General features: G+C 41.4%; 8 protein-coding genes and 4 non-coding genes across 12 annotated transcripts; 6 read left to right on the top strand and 6 right to left on the bottom strand.

The window, feature by feature from the left end:
* Positions 1-255: 255 nt before the first annotated feature.
* Positions 256-2,625, bottom strand: CANTADRAFT_26829 (uncharacterized protein). The gene has a single exon (XM_020207898.1). It carries the CDS (start codon positions 2,440-2,442, stop codon positions 556-558), a length of 1,887 nt encoding a protein of 628 aa, XP_020062885.1. The 5' UTR covers positions 2,443-2,625; the 3' UTR covers positions 256-555.
* Positions 2,626-5,168: 2,543 nt separating this feature from the next.
* CANTADRAFT_t215 lies at positions 5,169-5,241 on the bottom strand. The gene has a single exon. It is a non-coding gene; the product is annotated as a tRNA-Thr (tRNA).
* A 681-nt stretch (positions 5,242-5,922) lies between these two features.
* CANTADRAFT_91225 (uncharacterized protein) lies at positions 5,923-6,117 on the top strand (the record flags this gene model as incomplete). The annotated part of the gene is made up of 1 exon (XM_020211790.1): positions 5,923-6,117. The coding sequence occupies one exon, from the start codon at positions 5,923-5,925 to the stop codon at positions 6,115-6,117; it is 195 nt and encodes a 64-aa protein (XP_020062886.1).
* Positions 6,118-8,368: 2,251 nt separating this feature from the next.
* Positions 8,369-8,439, top strand: CANTADRAFT_t183. Its single transcript has one exon. It is a non-coding gene; the product is annotated as a tRNA-Gly (tRNA).
* Positions 8,440-8,857: 418 nt separating this feature from the next.
* On the top strand, positions 8,858-12,208 carry NMD5 (Nmd5p). The gene has a single exon (XM_020207899.1). The coding sequence runs from the start codon at positions 8,887-8,889 to the stop codon at positions 12,091-12,093; it is 3,207 nt and encodes a 1,068-aa protein (XP_020062887.1). The 5' UTR covers positions 8,858-8,886; the 3' UTR covers positions 12,094-12,208.
* A 165-nt stretch (positions 12,209-12,373) lies between these two features.
* On the top strand, positions 12,374-15,283 carry CANTADRAFT_31082 (uncharacterized protein; the record flags this gene model as incomplete). The annotated part of the gene is made up of 3 exons (XM_020208382.1): positions 12,374-13,346; positions 13,503-14,536; positions 14,624-15,283. Coding segments are annotated over 3 exons (2,667 nt in total), but the record flags the coding sequence as incomplete, so codon positions are not given.
* Positions 15,284-15,781: 498 nt separating this feature from the next.
* Positions 15,782-17,716, top strand: CANTADRAFT_7263 (bifunctional triglyceride lipase/lysophosphatidylethanolamine acyltransferase; the record flags this gene model as incomplete). Its single annotated transcript, XM_020211089.1, has 1 exon — positions 15,782-17,716. The coding sequence occupies one exon, from the start codon at positions 15,782-15,784 to the stop codon at positions 17,714-17,716; it is 1,935 nt and encodes a 644-aa protein (XP_020062889.1).
* Positions 17,717-17,856: 140 nt separating this feature from the next.
* CANTADRAFT_22891 (Elongator subunit) lies at positions 17,857-18,687 on the bottom strand (the record flags this gene model as incomplete). The annotated part of the gene is made up of 1 exon (XM_020206882.1): positions 17,857-18,687. The coding sequence occupies one exon, from the start codon at positions 18,685-18,687 to the stop codon at positions 17,857-17,859; it is 831 nt and encodes a 276-aa protein (XP_020062890.1).
* Positions 18,688-18,921: 234 nt separating this feature from the next.
* On the bottom strand, positions 18,922-18,992 carry CANTADRAFT_t214. Its single transcript has one exon. It is a non-coding gene; the product is annotated as a tRNA-Gly (tRNA).
* Positions 18,993-19,000: 8 nt separating this feature from the next.
* On the bottom strand, positions 19,001-19,072 carry CANTADRAFT_t213. Its single transcript has one exon. It is a non-coding gene; the product is annotated as a tRNA-Asp (tRNA).
* A 256-nt stretch (positions 19,073-19,328) lies between these two features.
* Positions 19,329-21,061, top strand: CANTADRAFT_26833 (uncharacterized protein). The gene has a single exon (XM_020207901.1). The coding sequence runs from the start codon at positions 19,417-19,419 to the stop codon at positions 20,836-20,838; it is 1,422 nt and encodes a 473-aa protein (XP_020062891.1). The 5' UTR covers positions 19,329-19,416; the 3' UTR covers positions 20,839-21,061.
* A 1,717-nt stretch (positions 21,062-22,778) lies between these two features.
* CANTADRAFT_33784 (glycoside hydrolase family 16 protein) lies at positions 22,779-23,747 on the bottom strand (the record flags this gene model as incomplete). Its single annotated transcript, XM_020208530.1, has 1 exon — positions 22,779-23,747. A coding segment is annotated over one exon (969 nt), but the record flags the coding sequence as incomplete, so codon positions are not given.
* Between the last annotated feature and the right edge of the window lie 425 nt (positions 23,748-24,172).

Here is a 24,172-nt window from a genome sequence, read left to right on the forward strand (position 1 = left end):
TTAACTTTATCAGCTAATTCTGGAACGCGGGATTGGCTGGAATTGAACCACATACCTGGCCTACACTTGATACGGACAATTCAGCAAATTAACTCCGGGTGCATCTTCGCGTTTGACATTGTTTTTTCTGTCAAAACTCGCTTGCTGATCGTGCTGTCCAATACTACATCCGCTAACCGCAATAATACATCTGGTACCGAGGGAAAAATCCCATTTCAATGTAGCTACGTTCTCTTAAAAGATGTGAAAGGTATTCCTGAGATACCAATAATGCTAGTATGGTAGCACATCATTGGACAATTCAAGATAGGTTGCAAACCAAACTAACATTATAATGTATTATGAAAGACACAGCCAGGGATAATCCGGCAATAACTTATATAGGGGTATATAACAAGACCAAAGAGTACTCAGCGGAGCACGGTAGATAAGTAAACTTAAACCGAATAGAATATTTGGAAATAGAAGAAAGTCAAAATGCACCATGGCTGCGAAAATTCAGCCGTTTAAAATAATCATGAAGTTTTATATTTGTGGAGTCCTTAGGCTTCAAACTTACAAGTTGAAGGCAACCAAGAGACCAGCGAAGATAGCACCGATGGAGACGGAGGCAGCATTACCAGCGTTTTCAGCTGGAGCAACAGATGGAGCAGCAGCGGTGGTGGCTGGAGAAGCCTTGGCTGGAGCAACTTGAGATGGAGCTGGGGCTGGGGCTGGGGCAGCATGGGTAGATTCAGCAGCAGCAGAAGTCACCAAGGTGGTTTCACCGTTGACAGTAGAGGTGACAACATGGTCCTTGGATGGAGCTGGAGCTGGAGCTGGAGCTTCCTTGGATGGAGCTGGAGCTGGAGCTGGAGCTTCCTTGGATGGAGCTGGAGCTGGAGCTGGAGCTTCCTTAGATGGAGCTGGAGCTGGAGCTGGAGCTTCCTTAGATGGAGCTGGAGCTGGAGCTGGGGTTTCCTTGGATGGAGCTGGAGCTGGAGCACCTTCAGAAGTCAATGGGCAGTAAGTGGTGTAAGAAGTGTGTTCTTCGGTAACAACAGTCCATCCGGTAGTAACTGGCTGAGCAGTACACTTGTGGTCGGAACAAGAAGTGATAGTAACAACAGTAGTACCGTGTTGGGTCTTGGTAGAAACACCACCAGCACCAGTGCTTGGGTCAGACTCACCTGGGAAGAAAGAGGTGGTGCTGTAAACAGAGCTGGCACTGTCAGTGGTAACGATAACAACACCAGAAGATTGGGTGGAGCCGAAAGTTTCAGTGGTGGTGTAGGTGGTGAATGGGTATGAGTGGGAAGAAGTAACAGCTGGGGAGGATTGAGCTGGAGTAGAAGCACCGGAGGAGGAAGCACCAGATGGAGCGGAAGAAGAACCAGAAGGAGCAGAAGAAGCACCAGATGGAGTGGAAGAAGCACCAGAAGATGGAGCAGAAGAAGCACCAGAAGGAGTGGAAGAAGCTCCGGAAGATGGAGCAGAAGAAGCACTAGATGATGGAGCAGAAGAAGCACCAGATGATGGGGCCGAGGATGGAGCGGATGATGGAGCAGAAGATGGGGTGGATGAAGCTGGAGCAGAAGATGGAGAAGAAGATGGAGCTGGAGTGGAAGACGAAGATGGGAAAGAAGAGGTGGAAACAACACAGCTAGCGTCCCAACAGAAGTTTGGCAAAGTAGTTCTTTGAGACTTCAAGGCATCGAAGACTGGGGAGTCCCATGGAGCTCTCTTTTCAATAGAAAGGATTTCGACATCTCTCTTGACTGGCTTAGCATCATTGTAGTCCTTGTCCAAGGTGTAAGCGTACTTCTGGGCAAAGAGAGACTTCCATTGGTCCAAGACACTGGTGGAGTTGTTGGTGAAATCAAAGGCAATATCCAAGTCGTCTGGCAAACAGAACAAACCGTTGTGCTTAGAAGCGGAGACCAAGACGATAGCAGACCATCTGAAGATGTTTGGAACGTTGTATGGAGCACCAGGGCCAGCAATGACAACTTCATCGTTGGCTCTCTTGTTGAGGGAAGATTGGTCGTAACCCAAGTTTTGGATAACAACCGATCTTTGGCCGTGGCCGAAGATACGGTTCAATTCGTTGGCAACAACAGTGTTGAAGTTAAGGGTGACCTTGAAAATGTTGTCTTGAACAAAGGTGATGTCAGACGCGGTTAAGGAAGCCTTAGGGACGAACCAGCCGTCTCTCTTGGCCACTTCTTCCAAATCAAGAATTGGTTCACCGTCCAAGTCTCTCTTCAAGTGGATACCGACGTTCAAGTCGACGTTAAGACCAATTTGGAAGTGTTTCTGTGGCTTACAACCGTTGCCCTTTGGTCCACCGATGGTGAAGTCAAGGAAAGCGCCGATGTCGACGTCAAGAAGAGCGTCAGCTCCAGGCAACATGGAGGAAGCGGCTAAAGCGACAACAGCAGCCTTTAAGTTTGAGAAAAGCATTGTTCCAAAGTGATTAGCGAATGTATAGTTGAGGTGGAAACGAAACTGTTGAACTCTGAAGACAGCAGATATTGGGGGTGGTGGTGTGAATTTATACACTTTCCATCTGGTAGCCTTGCCAGTCCCAGTGGTCGCAAAATCCGATGCTAATGGGCGTCAACAATAGGATACGTCCTATGCGGGAACCACATTTCCCAAACGGTATTAAAATCATACATCTGGATCCATTGCACGCAGTCTAACCGTGGGTCTAGTCGGGTTGAATAAGGTGAGACGAATGGCACTATTGATGATTTTGCAGACAATCGAAACTCAAAAATGCATGGTCCGAACGCAAAGCCCTGGCGTTGCGAACAATCCAGCGATGGTGAAATTACCTCAAACAGGAAGCCCAAACGTAAAATCGGTGGGTGCTAAGACCCTTCGCGCTTGCAGCTAGCTGTGTCAATTGTTCTTCCGGGGCCCACGTCAGGAACAAAGCGGATGAGGTCCTGCAGAGAAACTTCACCTCAGCAGGCCGCGTGCTGCGTCAATTTGAGTTGCAACAATAGTGACTAACAATGTAGGAGACTAGGCCAGAGGTGTTTGTTTGGGGCTTAAACTAGTAAAACTCGTCTTGCCAGTATGTTGGGTAGCGCCAGCTATTTTTGGGCACCTTGGATAATAGACGCCGGTGCTCCCGACACCATCACCATCCTGGCCCTTATGCTGCTTGGTTGCAGCATCGATGTGCAGCGCACTCACTTGCAGAGTCCCGCTCGAAAATTCGCCTAGATCAAGGCAAACAAAATATCGAAGGCCCCAGGGGTACCCCAGTGCATGTCCATGCACCAGCCCTCTAGCCGCTAGTACCTGGTACATGTTGGCGACCGTGTTTAGACTTTGCGTAAATATTACCCTATAACGGAAATAGACTCGCGACGCACATTTAGGAGATAGACGAACGCCTCCTGCCATATTCGCAGATACGTGCACCGAACAGCCTGGTATACATGCTGGATGGATATCCGTTTCTACAGCATGTAATTTCCTGTTCAGGTTCCATAACCCTATTGCTGCAGCTTGGGACGTTCCAGCCCGCCTATAATTACAAGTGCCAGTAGCCCAGAAGGCGCATCCTGCTAGCGTGTGTTGGGGGACTCCCACTAGTTGTGTATGTGCTCGAAACCCACAGCCGAGTATCCAGAGCGACGAAATATTGTTGACATGGTCAGGGTTCCAAACCGGAAAGTCTACTGCGAATAATCAGCAGAATCAATACAATTGGACTGAAGGAACCCTTTTCCCAAACAGCTGAATGTAGTAGAATCTGTGAATCGCCCCAATTACATGGTATATACCTTTGCCAAGGTGGTTCATTGCAGAAACCCATGACTTTGGAATCCCAATCGTCACACAACCAACTCCAAGTTTAAACCATTCTATTGTGGGATCAGTTGGGACATCCTATAGTCCAGATTTAACCATATTGTTCGATTGTGGTTAAATTCTTTTACGCTCTAGACATAGCTATAACCCTAAACTTCTTGGCTCGCAGCTAGGTCAATCCGAACTTCATGCCATCATCGTATATACACATGATCGGCGGAAATACAGAAACGACATACTAGAATTCTTCCATGGACTTGGACCTGAGAGTTGGGGCGGTCCTATGCTGGTACAATAGAACACGCTGGGTGGCTTGCCAGTGCATCCATCGCGACTATCCAGAGGAATCTCTGCTCTCAATACTTCCAGGCTTGCCTGTTTTACGAGCTATTTTCAAGTTACAAGATACACAACAAGGACTAAAGTTGCTCTATCTCGCAAACCTGGTAAGAGTTTCCAAATTTGAGCTATGCTCCGGCGGAAACCAATTTGGTCAGATCACATTCAACTAATGCCCGGTGCGCGACATTGTAATTCGCACCTAGCTGTATTGTCAAACGCCTATTGTCCTTAATTTCACTACTTTGGGAGTTTAAATAGAAGACAAACACAGCTTGTACTACCACGGATCTCCTTACTTCACTACTCTCGCAATCCCTGTAGCAGATTGGAACAATCATAAGTCTCAGAAAAATCCTGAGTGTGTGTTGAAAATCTCATGATAACCACAGCTTGATCCAAAGTGAACCACCATAAAAACACTAAATTACACTAATATTCTCGCTGTAAGGTAACGCCTTCGACATGTCAAACGAATAAAAGTTGCCACATGATTTTGCATTTGGTACAGTAGTAAGGGGCTAGGCTCCCAGAGCTAAAACACGCAAAGTTGACAAAGACAAACTTAGACTTTGATCTTCTGGAACTCGTTCAAGAAGCAAAGCAAGTTGAAGCCACGAGTTTTAGAAATCTGCCAACAGCCTAAAGTTAGTTACTATTGATTTTTGTTAAAATAGACAACCAGGGCTCGAGACCAGACCATAAATCCGGAATAGCAAGCGCAAACTGGATTTTGACTGTTTACTAATGCTCAACGCTTAATTAATTAGGCTAACTTTCATCCCAAAGTAGAGGGGTTACGGCTGTTGCTCTCACTAGTTCATCTTCGTTTCGAAGAGGTACCTCACTTGTTCAATCTAATTTTCCATAATTTTTGATAAAAGTTAAATTTTTTTGGTTTTCTATCAAACCTGATTTGCAACTTCAAACGGACAAGCTGAAATCACACAATTGGAACTAAACTAATAGAGGTTCGGTCAAAAACTATTAAGGCCGTGCTACTAGATGCAAAAAATAAATGCCTTCAGCCAGATTCGAACTGACGATCTCCTCATTACTAGTGAGGTGCCTTACCAACTTGGCCATAAAGGCTTTTCGTGCAGGGTAAATAAGTGAGAAAAATATCAGACAATCATAGATATTGTTACGTAAGTCAATTACGTAAGCATTTGAAAATAGTTAAATCATAAAGGAGTTTCCATAAAGGTTTGTTATCCATTGAGTTAGGTACATAGTCAGTTATTCATAATATACTTCCCATTAGCAAAAAAAATCGCTTCAAAATGAACTAATAAGAAATCCATTAAGCTATAACGATGAAAAGTATCATCGAAGCAAAAAAGCAAAAGAATTGAGGAGAATTTCAAAAAGGTCATAGCAAGGATGACCGCAGAGAAGGCAGCTACATTAGCCTCACAAGTATATAACAAGTGTGTAGCCCAGCAGTTGAAAGATCTAGGGGAATGAGAAGAATATCAAAACATCCTCAAATTAGCAGGTTCAGGACTACTGATAATCGTTTTTAAGAGATTACCCAATTAAAGGTTATCAATTCTACTCTGATTAAGCTACTGTCAAGTGAATCTGTTAAACCAGATGGAAAAACTAGAAGGCATATGCTTGATTATTTCAGTTCATTTAGTGGTCACGAAATTGAAAATAGTAAAATAAGCGTCTTGGTAACTCGTACTTGGCCCCATCATGACTGTGATAAAGGTAACTCGAGACCACAAGTGCTCTGAGACCAAGAAGTCAAAAAAAAGTGTCAGTTAGATGAGTGGTGACGGTAAACAAAACTTCTCTGCGAAGCAGGTTACTACCGTCCCGGTGACTGGCAAAACAGAGTCACGACAGCTAGAGGAAGTTGAGCTTCCAAGTTATACAGCTGACATTGAACTCAATGATGACAATACACGGCAATTGTTGACGTGCACGGATGGAAGAGAACCCCTCAAGCAACAACTCTAATACGCACGTTGACAGAGTTTAGCAGTAATGAAATTAAAAGTATTGAAGAACTTGGAATACACTGGTTCCATGAAACATTGAAATTCGTATGGGTAGAAGATGAATTAAATGACACACATGTGTTGTTAGAAAAGCCCTTAATTCACGGGATGCTAGATTGGAGTAAGGATGAGTAAATCCGACGTATTAGATCAAGAGGAACTTAGGCAAAATCTAAGACGATTATGTGAGTGAATAGCAGAAAACCAACGAAATGTTTAGGGAACGATTAGATTTTTATGAGTGGAGCTGTGATAGTCAATTCGGTAAAAGTGGCATATGGAAATCTTGAAAGCGAACCACTATCCCAATTTATCGCAGAGGAAAACGAGAAGGGTTGGAGTGTCGCATTTCTAAAAGACCCAAACGTCTTGTTTGTTAGGAAGGTATCGGGGGAGTTGAGGGTTTATTGAGGTTCAACAATTATGTCAGATAGAAGAACTGATACAGATATACGGTGCTACTATAATACGCGAACTCATCAAGAGAATTACCACTAAAGTGTAGTATAAGTATTAGATACAGTACTTACATCGAATAAAATTTCATTAACGCTTGGGGCAGCATTTTAAGAAAGTACTTGGTATAACCATGCAGGTAAAGAAAAGGCTGGTTTCTCACAAGCTATCCCTTCTGCCCGAAAAAAAACCTAAACCCTGGACAGCAGTTCTCCTGTTCAAGAACCAAGTGCTTTAACAATATAAATCGCATGTTCGCGCTCGTTTTATTGTACGAGCAGTCCTCAAAAATGGACTAACAATGCATTTCTACCATCACTGCTATTTCATATAAAATAATTGTTACTTTAGTTGTTAGCGATTTATAGTCAACATTATTTTTTAGTTCGCTCCTACAAGCTTTTACTTTTGGATTGTCAGAAAAATGAAAGAACACCATAGCAACACATGATGTTGAAACCTTTTGCCAATATCAACCTTAAGTAGAGCCATCTTTCTGACTCAAAACCTCTGAAGCTTTGCTGTGAATGACTTACCTAGGAATACACACTTTTTTTTACAGACTTAAGACTACTGTGTGGCATTTGATCGTAATCTCGCGCTGAAACCAAAATGGTAGATACAATGGTCGCTAAAAAGGTTTCAAGCTATTGTCAATAATCGAAATTTTAAGTTAATTTCGGTATTGCACCCAGCATCATTTCTTAATGAAATTGTGGGCTTTGACTTTCCTTTACGTTCCTTTCTCAGTTCCACATTTGGGGCATTGAGGTGCTTAACGCAGATACGAGAATAATAGGCACACATGATATCCCTTGATAACAGACAATACGGGCCGATTTCACTCAACTCTCCCGACAAGTATCCCGAGTTGCCAAATGACCAGCTTGGTGGGTGTTTAGGGGCGTAAACTTCTGTAAAAAATGGGAGCTACCCAAAAAGAGCTCGATACAGAACCAATTTAGTACATCCAAGCACCGCTGGAATATGAATTAGCAGTAAAAATAATTGAAATTTACAGAACTAACACAAGTACTGTTGGTGCCAAATTCAACTGCAGTAATTGGTTTAAAGATGTCACTTTCTAAACTGAGATCTGGACTGTAATTTCTTTTAGGGATTCTAGTCCAGAGAGTGCCAAATTTGTCGTTAAAATCAAAATATCGAGAAACTTTTTCGTATACTAGCCTTCAAAATTTGCTGATACTCTTGCTTCGGTTCCATTTTGGTGCAACAAAGTACTCAAATACTAAAAAATAACTAGCTTATTGTAAAAATTAAAAAACTATAATCAAGATTCAAAGCTTGCTCTTGGTGTGTTATTTTCAACTGGGCGGGAAGGCTGACCAATTAAAGACCATAAACTTCTGAAAGAAATGGAGTAGCTTTAAAATTTCCGCTGAATTTCGAAGCATTTATTGTCAAACAGTATCTATTCTGACTTAATCCACTTGGCAAAGTAGAATAATAATGGGGAATATTGGGGACTTTATTGCAGGGTCCAGGGATACTATCGTTGGCAGAAACTTGAAATTAAGAGATGTGAAAACGGTACATTGCCCGTAGGTGGTCAAATTGTTTATTCCTTTACTTCTTTCAACTTTCCTTATACTTTCTCTTCATATTATTTCAACTATGTCTTCTGTGTCTCTGAATTCAAATGTTATCACTTCTTTCTATCGTTTTAAAACCTTGATTACGTAATCACAACACATAGTTGATAAACAATAAATTTTCAATTTTTCGGTAGATATGCGCGAGTAGTTTAGTGGTAAAATCCAGCATTCCCATTGCTGGGCCCCGGGTTCGATTCCCGGCTCGCGCATACTTTTTGTCGCATATCTCAACTTAGTGAATGGCTTATTGAAGTCCTGTTAACCACGGATCTGATTGTACGATGTGAAAATCGTCCAAGAAGACCAACTTGGCAAAACGGAACATATTGCACCTTATTATATTTCCGAAGAAGCTCTTGTAATCGGAGAATAATTTTATCACGAGCAATATGGTAATTTTTTTACTGGCGATGGGGAGGGCCAATAAAGGGCGATCAGAGAGTAGCACAGCCTCCCATAAAATCACCCTTTTTCGGAGATGATTACCTCGGTGCTTAAATGGTCCTCTTTCCCCATCTCTCACTCTGTAGTCTTTGTAGGCGTTTCAAATCGCTCACATCATCTCTTCCTTTAGTGGGAGGGCGAACTTTTCAAAATCATCGTTACAAAAAATTCAAAATTCTCATCACCAAATCATAAGAGGACAATCGGCAGACATGGATGCTAACCTTCTTTTGGAGTGCTTCTCGGCCACCTTACAGGCTGATCAGAACATCAGACGGCAGGGAGAGTTGAAGCTTAAGGAATTGAGTGAAACGCCTGGTTTCTTGGGAGCATGTCTTGACATCATAGCCTCAGGAGATGGGGAGGTCCAGCCACCAGTCAAGAAGGCCACGGCTGTGTACTTCAAGAACAGAGTTATCAGATATTGGAGCTCCAAAGAAAGCAGGATTGATCCTGGTGAACGTCCGGTCGTAAAGGAACGAATTCTACCAGTAATCATCCATTGTGATTATACAACCAAGCAGCAATTGATCCCAGTATTAAGAGTCATGATCTCACAAGACTTCTCCAAATGGGATGGATTATTGGAAAGAACTGGTGCTCTTTTGCAGCAAGTTCCCGTGGCATCGGACCCTTCAATTAAGCCCAAGGACGAAGAATACTCCAATTTGTACACCGGTTTGTTATGCTTTAGTGAGATAACTAGAAGATTCAAATGGATTGAAAATAGCCAGAGAGAAGCTGATCTTGATCCAATTATCGAACTGGCGTTCCCTCACTTGTTATCAATTGGAAAGTCCATTATTGAACACTCCGAAAATCTTACTGAACTCACCGCCGAAATCTTGAAGCTCATTCTCAAGTGCTACAAATTCGTCACCTACTATGATTTACCTAAGCCATTGCAGACCAGATCATCAATCTTATTGTGGGGTGAGTTTCATGGATTGATCATCAACATGAAGCCCCCAGCATACGTTCTTAACTCAAACCTAACTGAGCAGGAAAAGAGCTTCCTCCAAATCTCAAAGTGTTATAAGCGGTCCATTGCAAACTTGTATCGTATTTTTACCAGATATGCCTCCAAGAGTTTAACTAAAAAGTTCAAGTACAAGGAATTTCACCAATTATTCCTTAACGATTTCATACCTCACTTGTTGACCAACTACTTATCAATCATAGAACAATGGTGTGGTGGTTCTAGATGGCTAAGCTCAAATACATTGTTTTGCCTCATTGAATTCTTGAGTCATTGCATTACCCAAAAAACCACTGCAGCTTTAATCAAGCCTTATTTTGAGAATTTGGTTTCCCATTTGGTGTATCCATTATTGTGTCCCACTGATATCACTCTTGAAGTTTTCGATGAAGATCCCCACGAGTATATTAACTGCTACTTCGATATAAATGATGAATTCAATAGCCCTGATATTGCCGCATTAGGTTTATTGGTAACTTTTGTCGACAAGAAGAAGGAATCATGCTTGGAACCTGTTTTGGCATTCATTAATAACCAATTGAGTGAATTACAGGGCATGGAAGAGAACTTGGAGGTTGCCAAAAAGAAAGAAGGTAATTTAAGAATGTTGGGATGTTTGTCAACTTATCTCTTGAAGCCAGAATATGAAGAACGGATGGAATTGTTTTTGACTAATTTAGTCATTCCCAACATTGATTCCAAGTTTGAATTCCTCAAGTCGAGAACGTTAGAGATCATGTCAAAGTTTGCCGACATTAATTTCAAGAATGAAGATGTCTTAATAAGAGTGTTCCAAGGTATCTTAATTAACTTTGACACTACAGTGAACCAAGATGTTAGCATTGTGGTTAGTTTCCAAGCAGCATTATCCATCCAGTCATATTTGCAAAACACAAATTTCAAGCAAATCTTATCCAACATCATTTTACCCACTATGTCTCGATTATTGGAGTTATCTAATGAGTTAGACAATGACTCAATCTCAATGGTGATGCAGGAATGCGTTGAAAATTTCTCAGAACAGTTGCAACCATTTGGTATTGATTTGATGACCAAATTAGTCCAACAATTTATGAAACTAGCTGTTGAAATCAACGATGCATCAAATGTTGATATAGATGCTTTTGACGGTGATTATGATGATCAAAGTGATAAGGTTATGGCTGCAATTGGGTTGTTAAACACGATGATTACGATCCTCCTTTCTTTCGAAAATTCTAAAGAGATTTGTTTGAAATTGGAAGAGGTTATCTCACCAATGGTCCAGTATGTTCTCAGCAATCAATTGGATGACTTTTTGACTGAAATTGCTGAATTACTAGAGAATTCTTCATTCTTATTGAGATCGATCAGTCCAGTCATGTGGAAAAACTTTGAGTACTTATACCAATCATTCGAAAATGGTCTTGCATTGATGTACCTTGAAGAATTGAACGGCTGTTTACAGAACTTTTTGATCTTTGGTGCCAACGATTTAGCTAAATCTCCTGTTTTGATTGAAAAGTTTTTCAACATCTTCAAAATCATAACCGAGAGTGACGATGAGACGGTTGGCTGGAACGATTTCTTATATGCCTTAGAGTTTGCTCAATCATTTGTCTTGTCCTTGCAGGGAAATGCTAGAAACCAGATCCCATTCTTTATCAACAGTATTGTGAAGTTTGAACAAGAATCGAAGCAATCGGCAGACAGTGGACATGTTAAATCCTTGGCTTTTAATATTAATATTACCAATGTCATGTTGTCATGCATCATGTATGACTCCACGACCACGTTGCATTTATTGCAAGAAATGTCTGTCTTGTCTTCTTTCTTTGAGCAATGGTTCACTCTCATTCCAAAGCTTAAGAGGGTCTATGACTTGAAACTTTCAGTTTTGGGTATTATAAGTATTTTGTCCATTGAGGATATTCATAAACTCTTCGACGAACAAGTGGTTGCTCAATTCAGTCATAAATTGGTCACATTGATTAAAGGGTTACCAATGGCCATTGAAAATTTGGAGAAGAAGAGAAAGAACTTCAATGAGTTGGAATACTCCGAAAGCTTCAAATACAATGGAGAATGGGGTAACGATAACCAATGGGATGATAATGACTCTGAAGATTTAGAAACCATTCTTAGAGAAGGAGAAGAGGCGGCCACCGAGGAGTACAATCAGAATGAGGCCGGTTTCAGCCAAGGAAGGGAAGAATATTTGGACTTTTTGCAGGAAGAGGAGTTCAAGAGCTCTGGTTATTACAGCGAATATGATGATGCTGTCTTAGAAGATCCATTAGCAACCACCCCATTGGACACCGTAAACGTTTTCGGTGTTTTCAAAGACTTCGCCGAGGGGTTGGAAAGAAACAACCCAACCAAGTACGGTCTAGTACTCGGCAACTTGAGTGATGATGAGAAGAACGTTGTTGCAGAGATCTTTAGAACCGTGTCCCACTAATATCATGGATGGTTTTTCTTTGCTGCCTGATCGATCAGTTCCCTTTAATTTGTTAGCCCAAATTTATTGCATATTTAGACTTTTTAGCCTTCAAAATAATACGACCACACTAGGCCACCAATATCAGCGGGATAACTAACTGGTACCACCAACTAGACGAGTTGGGTGCAAATCCGTATTACATAATAGATGACTAAGCTGCTTAGCCTCAAGATTTTTACGTGATTCGTGTTTCCTTACTTACTTCTGATTCAACCAATACCGAGTTGTACCACCTACAATGGCTGATAACTTTGGAAGACACCTCTCCACCCGTTGGGTCAAAGCTTCTGTACCCAGCTATGGTGACGAATGGGGCGACGAATACGATTATAACTACAACTCTGAGGAAACTTCGTCGGTTACCGAGGCCAAGAAAGAAGTCACGCCTGAGAGATTCGAGCTCCACGACAACCACCAGACGCCAGATCACAGTTTCAGTAGCAGAAGTCAAGATGAAGCCATATCAGGAGAGTCTATCTCAATGGGGCAGGACTTGAGCCACAAGACTGGAGTGCCTTCAGGCGCACAGAATCCGAGCAACTTGGTGTTGTCAATTGACAGATTTAAGAACAGGTCGGACTCCGACTCTGACGAAACTTCCGATGAAGAGCCAGAGGAACAACCCAAGGCTGTCCGAAAGAATACTATCAGAAAACCTCCCTTGGAACTTGACTCTTCCCTAATTGAATCACATCTGGCAGATGTTTCAAAGAGCTTCGACGAGTTTGTTCCTCCCACTCCAACATACACCACTAAATTTTCAAACCCTGGAACACCTCAGTCGGATAGAAGTTACCAGTCCGATGCTGACTCCATTCAGAATGAGCCGGCAAATTTGAACGTGGTGGACTCCAACAGGTTTGCATCCTCTGACCAAGAACATAACTACGAGGGCAAAACTATTCTCGAGGATATTCAGCCAAAGAATCTTTCTACTATTGACGAATTTCATAGCGGGAAAGAAACCGATAATGATAACGAGGCAATCCATTTTTCTAAGCCTGAGGCGTCTCCTCCTCAAAGTCCAAATGTTGCATCACCTCTAGTCTTGTCCATTGATAAGAAGGATTTCAACTACTCCAGTGATGATGATGAAGATGAAATTGCATTTGAACACAACGATGATATCCATGAAGAAGAACATGATAATGATAATGACATACCAAGGAACCATGAGACGAACACAATTCAAAGTGATAATGAAAGTACAAGTGGAGATGATTGGGGATATAACAGTGAGCACAGCAGCAACAATGATGGTGAGGCTTTCGAAACATCAAGTAGACCCTCCCATAGCGGGGTAGATGGTGAGGCCCGCTCACTGCAGGAACTTCATTACAAGTCTCCTGAGCTTCCATCTCAGCAAGCAAGAAGACCAATTGAGACTGCTGCATTGGATTCACTCATCCATGATTTGGAAAATGCTTCATTGGGTCCCGACAGCAGTCCCGAGAGACCTAAAGAGCAGCCAGAAGGCGAGAATGATTACACATTACAGCTCGATTCTTTCGATGTTTCCATGCCGGATTTTGAAGATTCTGAATTAGTAAACACTTCTTTGGCTCAAGCATATGAAGAAGAAGGAGACCCCAACTCTCCTACCACGCCTATTGCACCATTGAGCCTCACTGAAGAAAAAGAAGGTCATAGGAATTATTTGAGAGAATCTGGCCATCGCCGGTCCATCAGAAAGCCGCCACCGGAACCAAGAAAGAATTTGGTGTCTGTCGATTATTCTAATATAGCAGATGCTGTCAGTGGATACATGAATGACAATGAAAGTTTAGGTGCAAACAAGAATCTTGACATTATTGGAGAAGACAATCAGAGTGTATCCTCTGAAACCAAATCACAATCGACAGGGGAAAACAAAGAAAGAATTTCTGAGCCTCAAATGCAAGAAGAAGAATTTTTCAGTACGGAAGACTTCAAGAAACCGGGTGTAAATGAATTGCATCCAGTGGTATCCTTAGACTCCCTTTCAACTGGTAAGTTCTCTTTTGAGACCCACTCTACTTCTCAACGTGGAGACAATCATAGTTTGAGAGATGGCCAGAGTTTGAGGGATAATCACAGCATCAGAGAAAATTACAATTCCAATGAAGGTGTCGAGAATGACAAATCAAGAAGAGTTTCTACTATGAGCATGGCTACCGTTAATATGGGTGGCTGGAATCCAAATACCAATAACTATCGTGATCAGTTTATTAATGACAACGATAATGAGTCGCAGATTAATTTCAACCCACATGCAGAGGAGCCTAGTAACTACAACAAGTTCACAAAGCTCAGGGGCTCTAGTGGTCTTTCTGAAGTTGTATCTAACTCGAGTTCCATTTCAGTTCCAGATACCATAGATGCAGCCTTGCCACAAATTGCCGAAGACCCTGATGATAACGAGGTTGACAACGATCATGAAATTGACAATGAAACAGATGCTTATTCATTCGCAACCTCGCATAATGCTACGTCTCTGATCTTCCCACAGGATAATCAATTGCAACCGAAGACCTCTATTGCCGCAGACTCAATTTTGCAAGAGCACAGCTATCCACTGCCAGTTTTCAAGGAGGAAAGATTAACTCCTGCAGGTTCAAGTGAAATGTTACCAAAGTCCAGCAACCAGAGGTATTCCAGTCTTTTCCTGTCCAATGACCTTGAATCCCAAGAAACCAAAAGAATAGCCTCAGACTCAACAATGGGAGCGCTTGAGAAAGAAATGAACAAGGCTGCCAATCCTCTGCGTGTGACCGGCGCCTCCACCGCTGTTACTGAGTCGGGATTGACGTCGACGAAGCCATTTTCTGCTCAGTCGTATCCTGTATTTGATTGGAAGACCATAATGTCAGCCTCGCAGCCGATAGACAGGATCCGCCTCTTGAAGGAAGCATTGAAAAAGGAATCCGAGCATGACACTGGTCTCCAGAACTGGTTGCACGAAACATTAAAGAGTTCGCAAAACCCTACAAATATGCATATTGGTAAGATCGCTTCGGAGGCTTATTCGAATGCCACCCACAACGACATCCGCAGACACGCTTCGCTCCGAAGCAAAGTGTCGATTGTCAAAGACAAGGTGGAGACCTCTGGATTACATGCTACGAGTTTCGGGAAGAGATTTTTGAGCCGTGGTAAGAAATTCATGAAAGGGGGAGACTGAAGTGATTTTATAGATAGAACATGTTCCTTTTATTTATTTGGTCCTATTTGTCTGTAGATAATTAGTGCTTATGTACTTGGTCACAAGTTGTAAATGAATACACCCAGCGAGCATTTTACACCACACCGCATATGCAGATAATGCACAGAAGGGTCCTACACACATACTCTCCTCTATAACCACAATCCACAATCCACACAATCTACGACAAGAAGCAACTCCCACATTGCTTCACCAGAATCCCACACAAAAGTCTCGTATTTTGCAACCAGACCCTCCTGCATACACCCTCGGCATCACCGCTACTCCACAAATGCATGTGAAGAGGTTCCTGAAATCACATCTATTTCCAGCCCACCACCAGAACCGCTCTCCTAGATAGGCATATCACGCGAGGTCGAATTTCATATCAACACGGAACGACACTGGCGTTACCCGAAGCCCCATCCTTGAAAGTCCATAGACTCTTTCTCGTTCCACACCATCATGATCAACCTCGTCCACACGCTACAGATCTATGCCCTAAGGTTGATCTCCGTCATCATCAACCACACGCCTGCTTTCATATGGGCCATCATCGAGTTTGCCTCGGACATATGCTTCTTTTGGTTCAAAAGCATCTACAGAATGTATCGGAGAAAGGATCCGTTGAAGGAGTACTTGAAGCTTCTTGACAACGTCCAGCACTACCGGGAATGGAAGCCGATAGTCGGCGAGATAGATAAGTTGACCAACATGGACTTGTGGAGACAGAACTTTATCTCCAAGCATTACGACTACATACTTATTAACGAGCGCACCAAGCTATTGAGGGAGGCCAGGTTGTCGCAAGACTCTCCCCTTTTGATGTCGTTACTCCGTTCTGGTTTGATTCGTAATTTCGGGGGAATATCCCAGAAAAGACTCTTCACAAAGTCCTACCTTGGGACCAAGCTTAAGATTGAAGAGTACATCGAAGAAGTGTTGAGATGTCTCAACTACTTAAATGAATCCATCACTTCTTCAGACGACACCTTCATCATGAACAGCAAACAGTTGAAAATAGATTTCTTTCACGACGCAAGGCAATCGTTCGGGTGCACCGCATTGCTTCTCCAAGGTGGCTCCTTGTTCGGCTTGTGCCATTTAGGAGTTGTCAAGGCATTATACTTCAAAGGGTTGCTTCCCAGAATCATTTGCGGCAGTGCAGTCGGAGCAGCTGTAGCGTCGTTGGTTTGTACGCTAAATAATGATGAGTTAATACCGATATTGATTTCAATTTCGGATATCATGAAAGAAATTGACCTGTTAAACCACGATGTTGATGAGAGATATGGTAATGTTATTGAGAATGTGGTTAAAAAAGGATATTCCGAAGATATCTTAATATTTCTAAAGTTCGTGAGAGACACAATTGGTGACTTGACCTTTGAAGAGGCCTACTTAAAGACAGAGAAGGTGTTGAACATTATCGTCCATCCAACTAACCAAGCAATCCCATCATTATTGAACTACATCACTTCTCCCAATGTCATTATATGGACAGCAATCTATGCCTCCATAGGAACGGGTGTATTATCTGATAATGTCCAGCTATATGTCAAGGATTTCAACAATAATATTGTTCCAAAGTCTCCACTTAATGTTAAATACCTCAAACCACAAGACGTGAGCTACCTGAGAGGATATTTCAAGACCAAAAATGAAGGCTATCAGCCTCAGAAGAAGAATGAAAGCTCAAGTAGCTTTGAGACGAAAGAACAAGAAGATTTTGATGACTATCATTACTTCCAATCAAAAGAGAACTCTCCGTATACAAGATTAACTGAACTTTTCAATGTCAACCACTTCATCATCAGCTTAGCAAGACCTTACCTTGCTCCATTGATTAGCAATGATTTGAAACATTACCACTCTTACGGAAAAGTACGTTACGAAAGAGGACGCAAGCCCTCTGGAAAAGGATTATCCCTCATAAGCATGGGATCCACGAATGACACTGAGACGGATACGGATACTGGAAAGGACGATATGCAAATAGGTAAGGCCATCGTGGAGGAAAGGTATACAAAAGACACTAAAACCCATGGTTTCAAATTAATCAAAACCTTGATTGGGATGGAAATTCAACACCGTTTGGTTGTGATGAACAAGCTCGGTATGTTAAATGAAGTTATGAAACGTTTCTTCATTGATGAAAAGCCTTCATCTCTACAAACGCTTTCAAGTATAAGGGAGGTTACTATTGTTCCTGAACTCAAATATTTAGTAAAGGACTTTGGTAGAGTGTTTGATGTTCACAAAACCATGGAAAACATCCCATATTGGATTCTGGTCGGTGAACGCTCTGTTTGGCCATTATTCCCAATGCTTTGGACAAGATGTGCAATCGAGTTCGCATTGGACGATTTATACAATCTCCACAGAAAGAGAGGCCAATGATTAAGCTAGTGCTATCGCAGCGGGGACCTACATTTTACGACAACTTGGATATTCGGGTACATGCTGGATCAGTAAACTCGAATGTATTGTAAACTTTCATTTCTATAATTCTTCTGGAGACATTGAATCTAGCGTAAATCTCACCTATAGAATAGTTTGATACTTGCATCTTTAGTAACATGATAAATATATTCGTTTTCAACCACCCTCAAGCCTGGAATTATAGACTCGACAGGAACAGAACCTCTGGAAATAGTCAAACTACCAGTTATGTCATTGGCTCGTCCAGTTGCCAATGGCTGAAGATTTATATTTAATTGTGATCTGTGATACAACTTCACTAAAAAGTCTGAAACTTCGAATGCAGGGTCTTGGGTTGTGTTGGCATGCAATTTAACAATCTGGGGGGAGTCTTGAGCGCTTACAACAAGCAAGTGGCGACATTTCCTGTTCAACTTCAATATATGAGACAAGAGGTCATTTGCTTTACCAGCATTAGATAAAAGAAGGAGCTCGAGTCCTTCTATGAAAACGATTTTTCTGGTTCCACCAACTGCTTCAACCTGTTTCTCAATTTGCCCAAAGATCTCGCTCACTCCTCTAGATGATTCCTTAAAGTCCTTGATATACTTTGTGAACAAGTTGGTAAAACAATCTATGAAATGAAAGTTTGTGAAGTGTCCCAAATCCAATCCATTCTTCTTGCAATTTTGGATGTAGAAGTCTTTCGAGTGCAAAAAGGAAACGAAAAATACCTCTGCTCTATTTGATCTCTTCTTATTAAGATCATTGTTAATTAATGTTGCTGTGCCATTTAATCCATTCTCAATCAATGAGTTGAGGAGCCACGATGGTGATGTACCCTGTACATGTGATATCACTGATAAAACTGAGCTTTCTGAAGTTATTATTTCCTCGGACAACAAGGAATTGTCTTGGAAGAAGATCAAGTCTTGTTGCTGGTTGCTCATTCTCTCTCTGGCTGTTTCAGTCTCTCTTGTAGCGATGAGATTCTGTGGAAGAAGTGGGTTGTCCTGTATATAGTCTTCTGAGTTACTCTCAATGATTTCAGAGCAATAATCAAATAATTACAATTGGAAAACACAACACACTTGTTAGTATAAGCTTATCCTTGTTTTTCTTCTGTAATCTTGAAAGAATTCGATCGACTGTAAGATAGGGAACCAAGATAATTTAAAAAAATATGCGCAAACCCGGAATCGAACCGGGGGCCCAACGATGGCAACGTTGGATTTTACCACTAAACCATTTGCGCAATAGAAACTCCGCGACGGGGAATTGAACCCCGGTCTACCACGCGACAAGCGGTAATTCTAGCCACTAAACTATCACGGATTTTTCTTGAAAAATTTGAGGTTAGATGTGTTATACTATATGTATTATATTCCATGAAACATCCATACCGCAATAGTTAAAACTATAAGCAGAATAAAATACAAGTTTAACAAGTTCACAAATACAAAAAAAGAATGCTCTTCAGCTGTTCCACTTGGTGCTATCTAGTTTAGGGCTCGTATAAAACTTAAGAATTTTCCTGCCTTTTAACACATTGCATTACAGAATAAGAATGGATTTACTTTATCAATATTGTTATGCTTCTATTCCAATTGTTACGCTTAGACACACATATAAGGACCAGGAGAGATATCCATAAATGAACTCTTAACTACTAATTCGAAATGTTTACCTTGTTTCCCAAAGAAATATGGTACCAGATTGTTCCATTTTTAGAGAACGGAGATATAGGTTCGTTGTTGCTTTACGCAACAAAGTATTCTGAATCATGTGTTTCAACTGCCTGCTTGTTTGAGTTATCAAAAAGGGGTTGTATCCAGTCAAACAGTCTCTGCAGATCACTACCATTCCACCTCTTGGAAAACTTGCCCACGCTCAATGCTTCCAACTACATATTTCAAGTTCTTCGCTTCAATGCTGAGTTTGGAACTAAAATAGTTCCACAGGAAATTCAGTTGACCATTTCTTATGACACAATAAGTTCCTTTATTGACTTCTTCAATAAGGTAGAAAATGATCTATTAAGGTCTTCAAGTTTCATCATCAGGATAAATTTGGAAGAATATCCGTGCGACTTCGCGGACTCTTTGCTTAAGAAGCTTACTATAATTTCAAAAAGAATCAATAAACTAACAATCGTTGGTAATGATATAAGGCCAAGGTTACTAGAAAAGCATAATCTCAAATTGAGCTATTTTGGAACCAAAACCAGAATTGAGTCATTCCATCGTTCCAGCAAACTAATAAGTTTAAACAGGCTTCCTTCTAATGTGATTCATTGTCATGTGGAAAATTCCAAATTATCAACATTACTATCACAAACTTATCCACTCCTTCAATCCGTCGTATTCGATAATATTAGTGAGGATTTCTCTCTGTTTTTGAATATGCATGCATATAGTTTGAAGCATGTTCTGATAAGAGCTTTTTCATTTCCTATCAATAAGATACAGTTTGCAGTCTTTCCTAAACTTCAGACCCTTAAAATATGCACACTTCAGAAAACAGAGAGAAGATATAGACCCAACCTCAGTGCAATGCATAGGGTCATAACTGCACCGATTAGCGATCTGCTTTACCAAATCAATTCAACTACTTACAGATATATAAACACGCACTACTACAAGCTTTCACAATTACCTTTCAGTCAGCTTGAATTTCCTGAATCTTTACTAGAACTTCACTTGGAGGGAGGCATGGGTCCTTTCGACTGTTCAAGGTTTGATTGTCCAAAACGACTTAGAAAGTTAGCTTTAAAGAGCCAAGTGTTCCGAAAGGAGTCGAAGTTAATTTTACCACAATCTCTCATATCGGTCGATTTCTCCGAGAGTCATATTCCCAATATTCTTCAAATAAAGTTTCCAGATTCAATTGAGTTCCTAGACATTTCAAACAAGGTGCTTATTAAATTTTCTCCTCATTGGAAGTTCCCCACAAACATCAAATTCCTAAACATCACTACTCCGTATCCTTTAGTGGGCGAATTTGACTTCAGAAAATACAACAAATTGCAAGTATTGAAGGTATTTCTGGATTATCAACACAATAGTATCAGAGTTAATGATTTTGTTGAGGTAAGCTCTTAATCACTTGATTTCAGTTAAGCATATTGTTTATTAATAATTCTGTACAGGTGGTTAGATTCACTCGATTTAGAACACTATAGTTTTTTTAGGCTTCAAGATACACTTTTTGTTTGCATTTTTGGACCCCGTAGATTTTTGTCTACTAATACTGTGAAATGTAGTATTCAAATCATATGGTTCAAAGAGACTAGTTTCTGTCATATTTGGCAATCTATGAAAATTCTAGTTTAACACTTTAATGTCGAAAACTAGTTGATTTATACTCAGGTAATCGGCTAAAATACCCCTTCCAAAAACTGGGAGTGGGGTGTCATTAATAAATTAGACTTTAATAGATTCAATGTTGCAAAGTAACAACTCACAACAGAGTAAAGCGATGCACATGGGAGGCCCATTTTTGGTTCGAGGCAAGTAGCCCGAACCTATTCCTGAGTGAATGTACCTATCCTTGAGGACTGTAGACGTTTGTCTTCACTACTTCTTATTCAGAATGCCTACTGCTTCATTCTAATTGCCTTAATCATTCCGAAACCGGAGTATTGCGGCATGGCTGCGTCCTACAATTTTAAAGCATAATAAAGTATATTCATAAGTTATAAAAAGGATTCAATTGACTACATCAGAGTCAGCAGTAACAAACAGTACCATACTGATTATGGTCTTTACTTCTTGCAAGTAGAGCAAGCGCACTTGGAAGTGGTGCAAGATTTGCAGTTAGCACAGGAGGAGGCGCATTTAGAACAAGAACAGGAAGCCATGGTTTAGATTTGTAAATTAATCGGAGGTGATGAATGAAGAAAAGATACTTGGGATGGTGCTGTATTTATAGTCTTAGGGGATGAATCAACCCCCTAGTCCAAACACAGTGCACGACCAGATCAGGTCCTTATCACTCGGATATATCGCTCTCTTGTTTCTCCCTAATAATTTATTGTTTGGTTGCGAAGTCAATTTGAACCGAGAATATGTTCTCTGGCCGTTTCCGTTGTGTATTGCACCACCTGGGTCTTTTTTGGGAGAGCTGAATCACAATCACTCGGCACCCTACTGGTACTCTACATCTAGGGCTTGGCCTTATTTCTAGAGCCAGATCCCTAGGTTGCCTCGTTGGCAGAAGTAAATGAGATTATCTACTAGAATTAATTGTGATGTGCCAAGCAGACATACAATTTGCTCAGTTGGCACCCAAAGTTTATGGACTTATCGGTCAGCCAATAGATAATAGGCTTTGTTAAAATTGTTTAAAAACCAGTTACAGCACGCCATGTAACAATAAAATATGCCTTAGCGCATAATTGATTGTGCAACCCCTAACTTTGATCCACCAATTGAATCTCTTAACATCCAGATGGAACATCATTAATAGCAAGTGGGGTTGAAGTACTGGGTAACATTGCGGAGAGTAGACGGCGTTTCATCGCAATAGACAAGTTTGAATAACAGCCTTCTAATTAGGAATTCTAGTCCTGGCTCGCATCCAGCCTACTGAGAGTTCAAAAACTGAAATGCTGATATGCATTGAATATTAAATGCTACAACTATGCACACTGTGGCCTTCTTAGCCAAACATTATCCAGTTTGATGATCCAATAGTTCTATTAGATCAAGAATGAAATGAAACCCATACCAATTGCACCCATAACGGCTCCAAATCTTTCCCAGGATACCGATTTCATGTTAGCAACGTTACTAGAAGATGCTGCACTAGATCTGGCAAATTGGGAGAAATCATTTCCTTGGGAAGAGCTGGCCGAGTCAGAGTCAGAATCCGAATTCGAGTTCGAGTTCGAGTTCGAGTTGGAATCGGAACTGGAATTGGAACCTGTCGAAGTACTCTTGGAGCTTGAGGAAGAGCCAGAAGCTGACTTCGATGAACTACCGGACTTGGACGATGATGAGGAAGAAGAAGAAGACGAAGAAGATTTCTTCTTTATTTTTCTGTCAAAACCAGTGGCATCCTCTTCACCTAAGAGAGTACCCTGGTTGGTAATCATGACATTTTCAGCCCAACCGTCTGTATCATTAAAAACATAAGCATCGAAGTCAGTCCTGTTTCCCTTCTTGTCCTGGCCAACTCCAGATGGAAGGTCGTAGGCCTTGACAGAGACATTCTTCAAATATGCGTAATAGTAACCATTCTTTTTGATATCATCTGCATTCCAGTCGATCTTTCCACCAGCCCACTCGATAGTACCTGGGGCGTTGGTTTCGTTACCACCGGGCCAGAGAGACATTTGAATTCTGGATGGGGTCTGGGGGAAGGAGTACTTCTTGGAGGTTTCATTATAGGTGGATTTCTTATCAAGGGTTCTCACCTTGTTACCGTCTATGTACCAATCGATCGTTTCTTCTTGCCAGTCGATCTCGTAAGTATGCCAGTTCTCCATGGTATCTGAAAGACCATAACTCTTTGCTCTCGTGTAGTCTAAAGCACCCTGGGAGTAAAAGTTGGACTGAGCATTGGTCATGTTGTTACCCACGAATTCGAAATCGATTTCGTCTTCCACATCAGAATACAAAATGAAGGACGTCACTACCCCTGGCAAGTGTGAGGTTTTCAATGTGGCCTTGATCCGGCCGTACCACAAGTATTTGGAGGAGGAAATAACGGAACCTCCCGAGTTTTTAGGCATTTCAAATAATAATGCATCGTCGTTGTTGTCGATCCACCCAGAGTACAACCAGTCCGAATCGGAAGAGTTACCCAAGTATGAGGTCTGCAACCTCAACTTGTCCTTGTCATCAAAATGAGTATCGAAGGATCCCATCCGTGGCATGGGAACACAGGAGGTCAAGTTGTAAGAGTTCTTTATGTTGCACCCGTTGGCACAATAGGAACCGGTACCACACTCACCATACTGAGAACAGCATGGCTTATCTTGTGGACACTGGTTGGTGCTGTTACAGGAGATGGCCAGGGTCAAGCTGGCCAATAAGAACCCTGACACTAATGTTGAAAAGTGCATTATCGATACGGTATATTTATGATGGTGAAAAGGATTCTTATATATGGACACTGCCTCGATGCACGAATTTTACGTAATGAGGCAACTAATTATGGAAGTAAACAAACCTGGCCCTTTGAAACAGGGCTCTAGCTCTTAACAGCCCCAAGCCCTCCTACTTTACCCATTTGGGCGTGATTCCGTGCTTAATAAGAGCAAACGTTCGCAATCATTTGCTTTTTTTTATTTTTCCGAGTGATCTAGATTCCCCAAGAGGAAAAATGAAAGGGTCTACCAACTTATGTGGATGGGGCTTAGAGGGTTCAGAAAGCGCGGTATAATTCAACCAAACGGTTGTTTACATCTCGTTAACTCCATGTTTGGTGGGA

Source organism: Suhomyces tanzawaensis, assembly GCF_001661415.1.
Source record: "Suhomyces tanzawaensis NRRL Y-17324 unplaced genomic scaffold CANTAscaffold_6, whole genome shotgun sequence".
Lineage (NCBI taxonomy): Eukaryota > Fungi > Ascomycota > Pichiomycetes > Serinales > Debaryomycetaceae > Suhomyces > Suhomyces tanzawaensis.

Excerpts from the sequence above, each read along its gene's own strand:
- CANTADRAFT_26829 (XM_020207898.1), bottom strand. The coding sequence starts at position 2,442 with ATGCTTTTCTCAAACTTAAAGGCTGCTGTTGTCGCTTTAGCCGCTTCC.
- CANTADRAFT_26833 (XM_020207901.1), top strand. The coding sequence starts at position 19,417 with ATGTTTACCTTGTTTCCCAAAGAAATATGGTACCAGATTGTTCCATTT.
- NMD5 (XM_020207899.1), top strand. The coding sequence starts at position 8,887 with ATGGATGCTAACCTTCTTTTGGAGTGCTTCTCGGCCACCTTACAGGCT.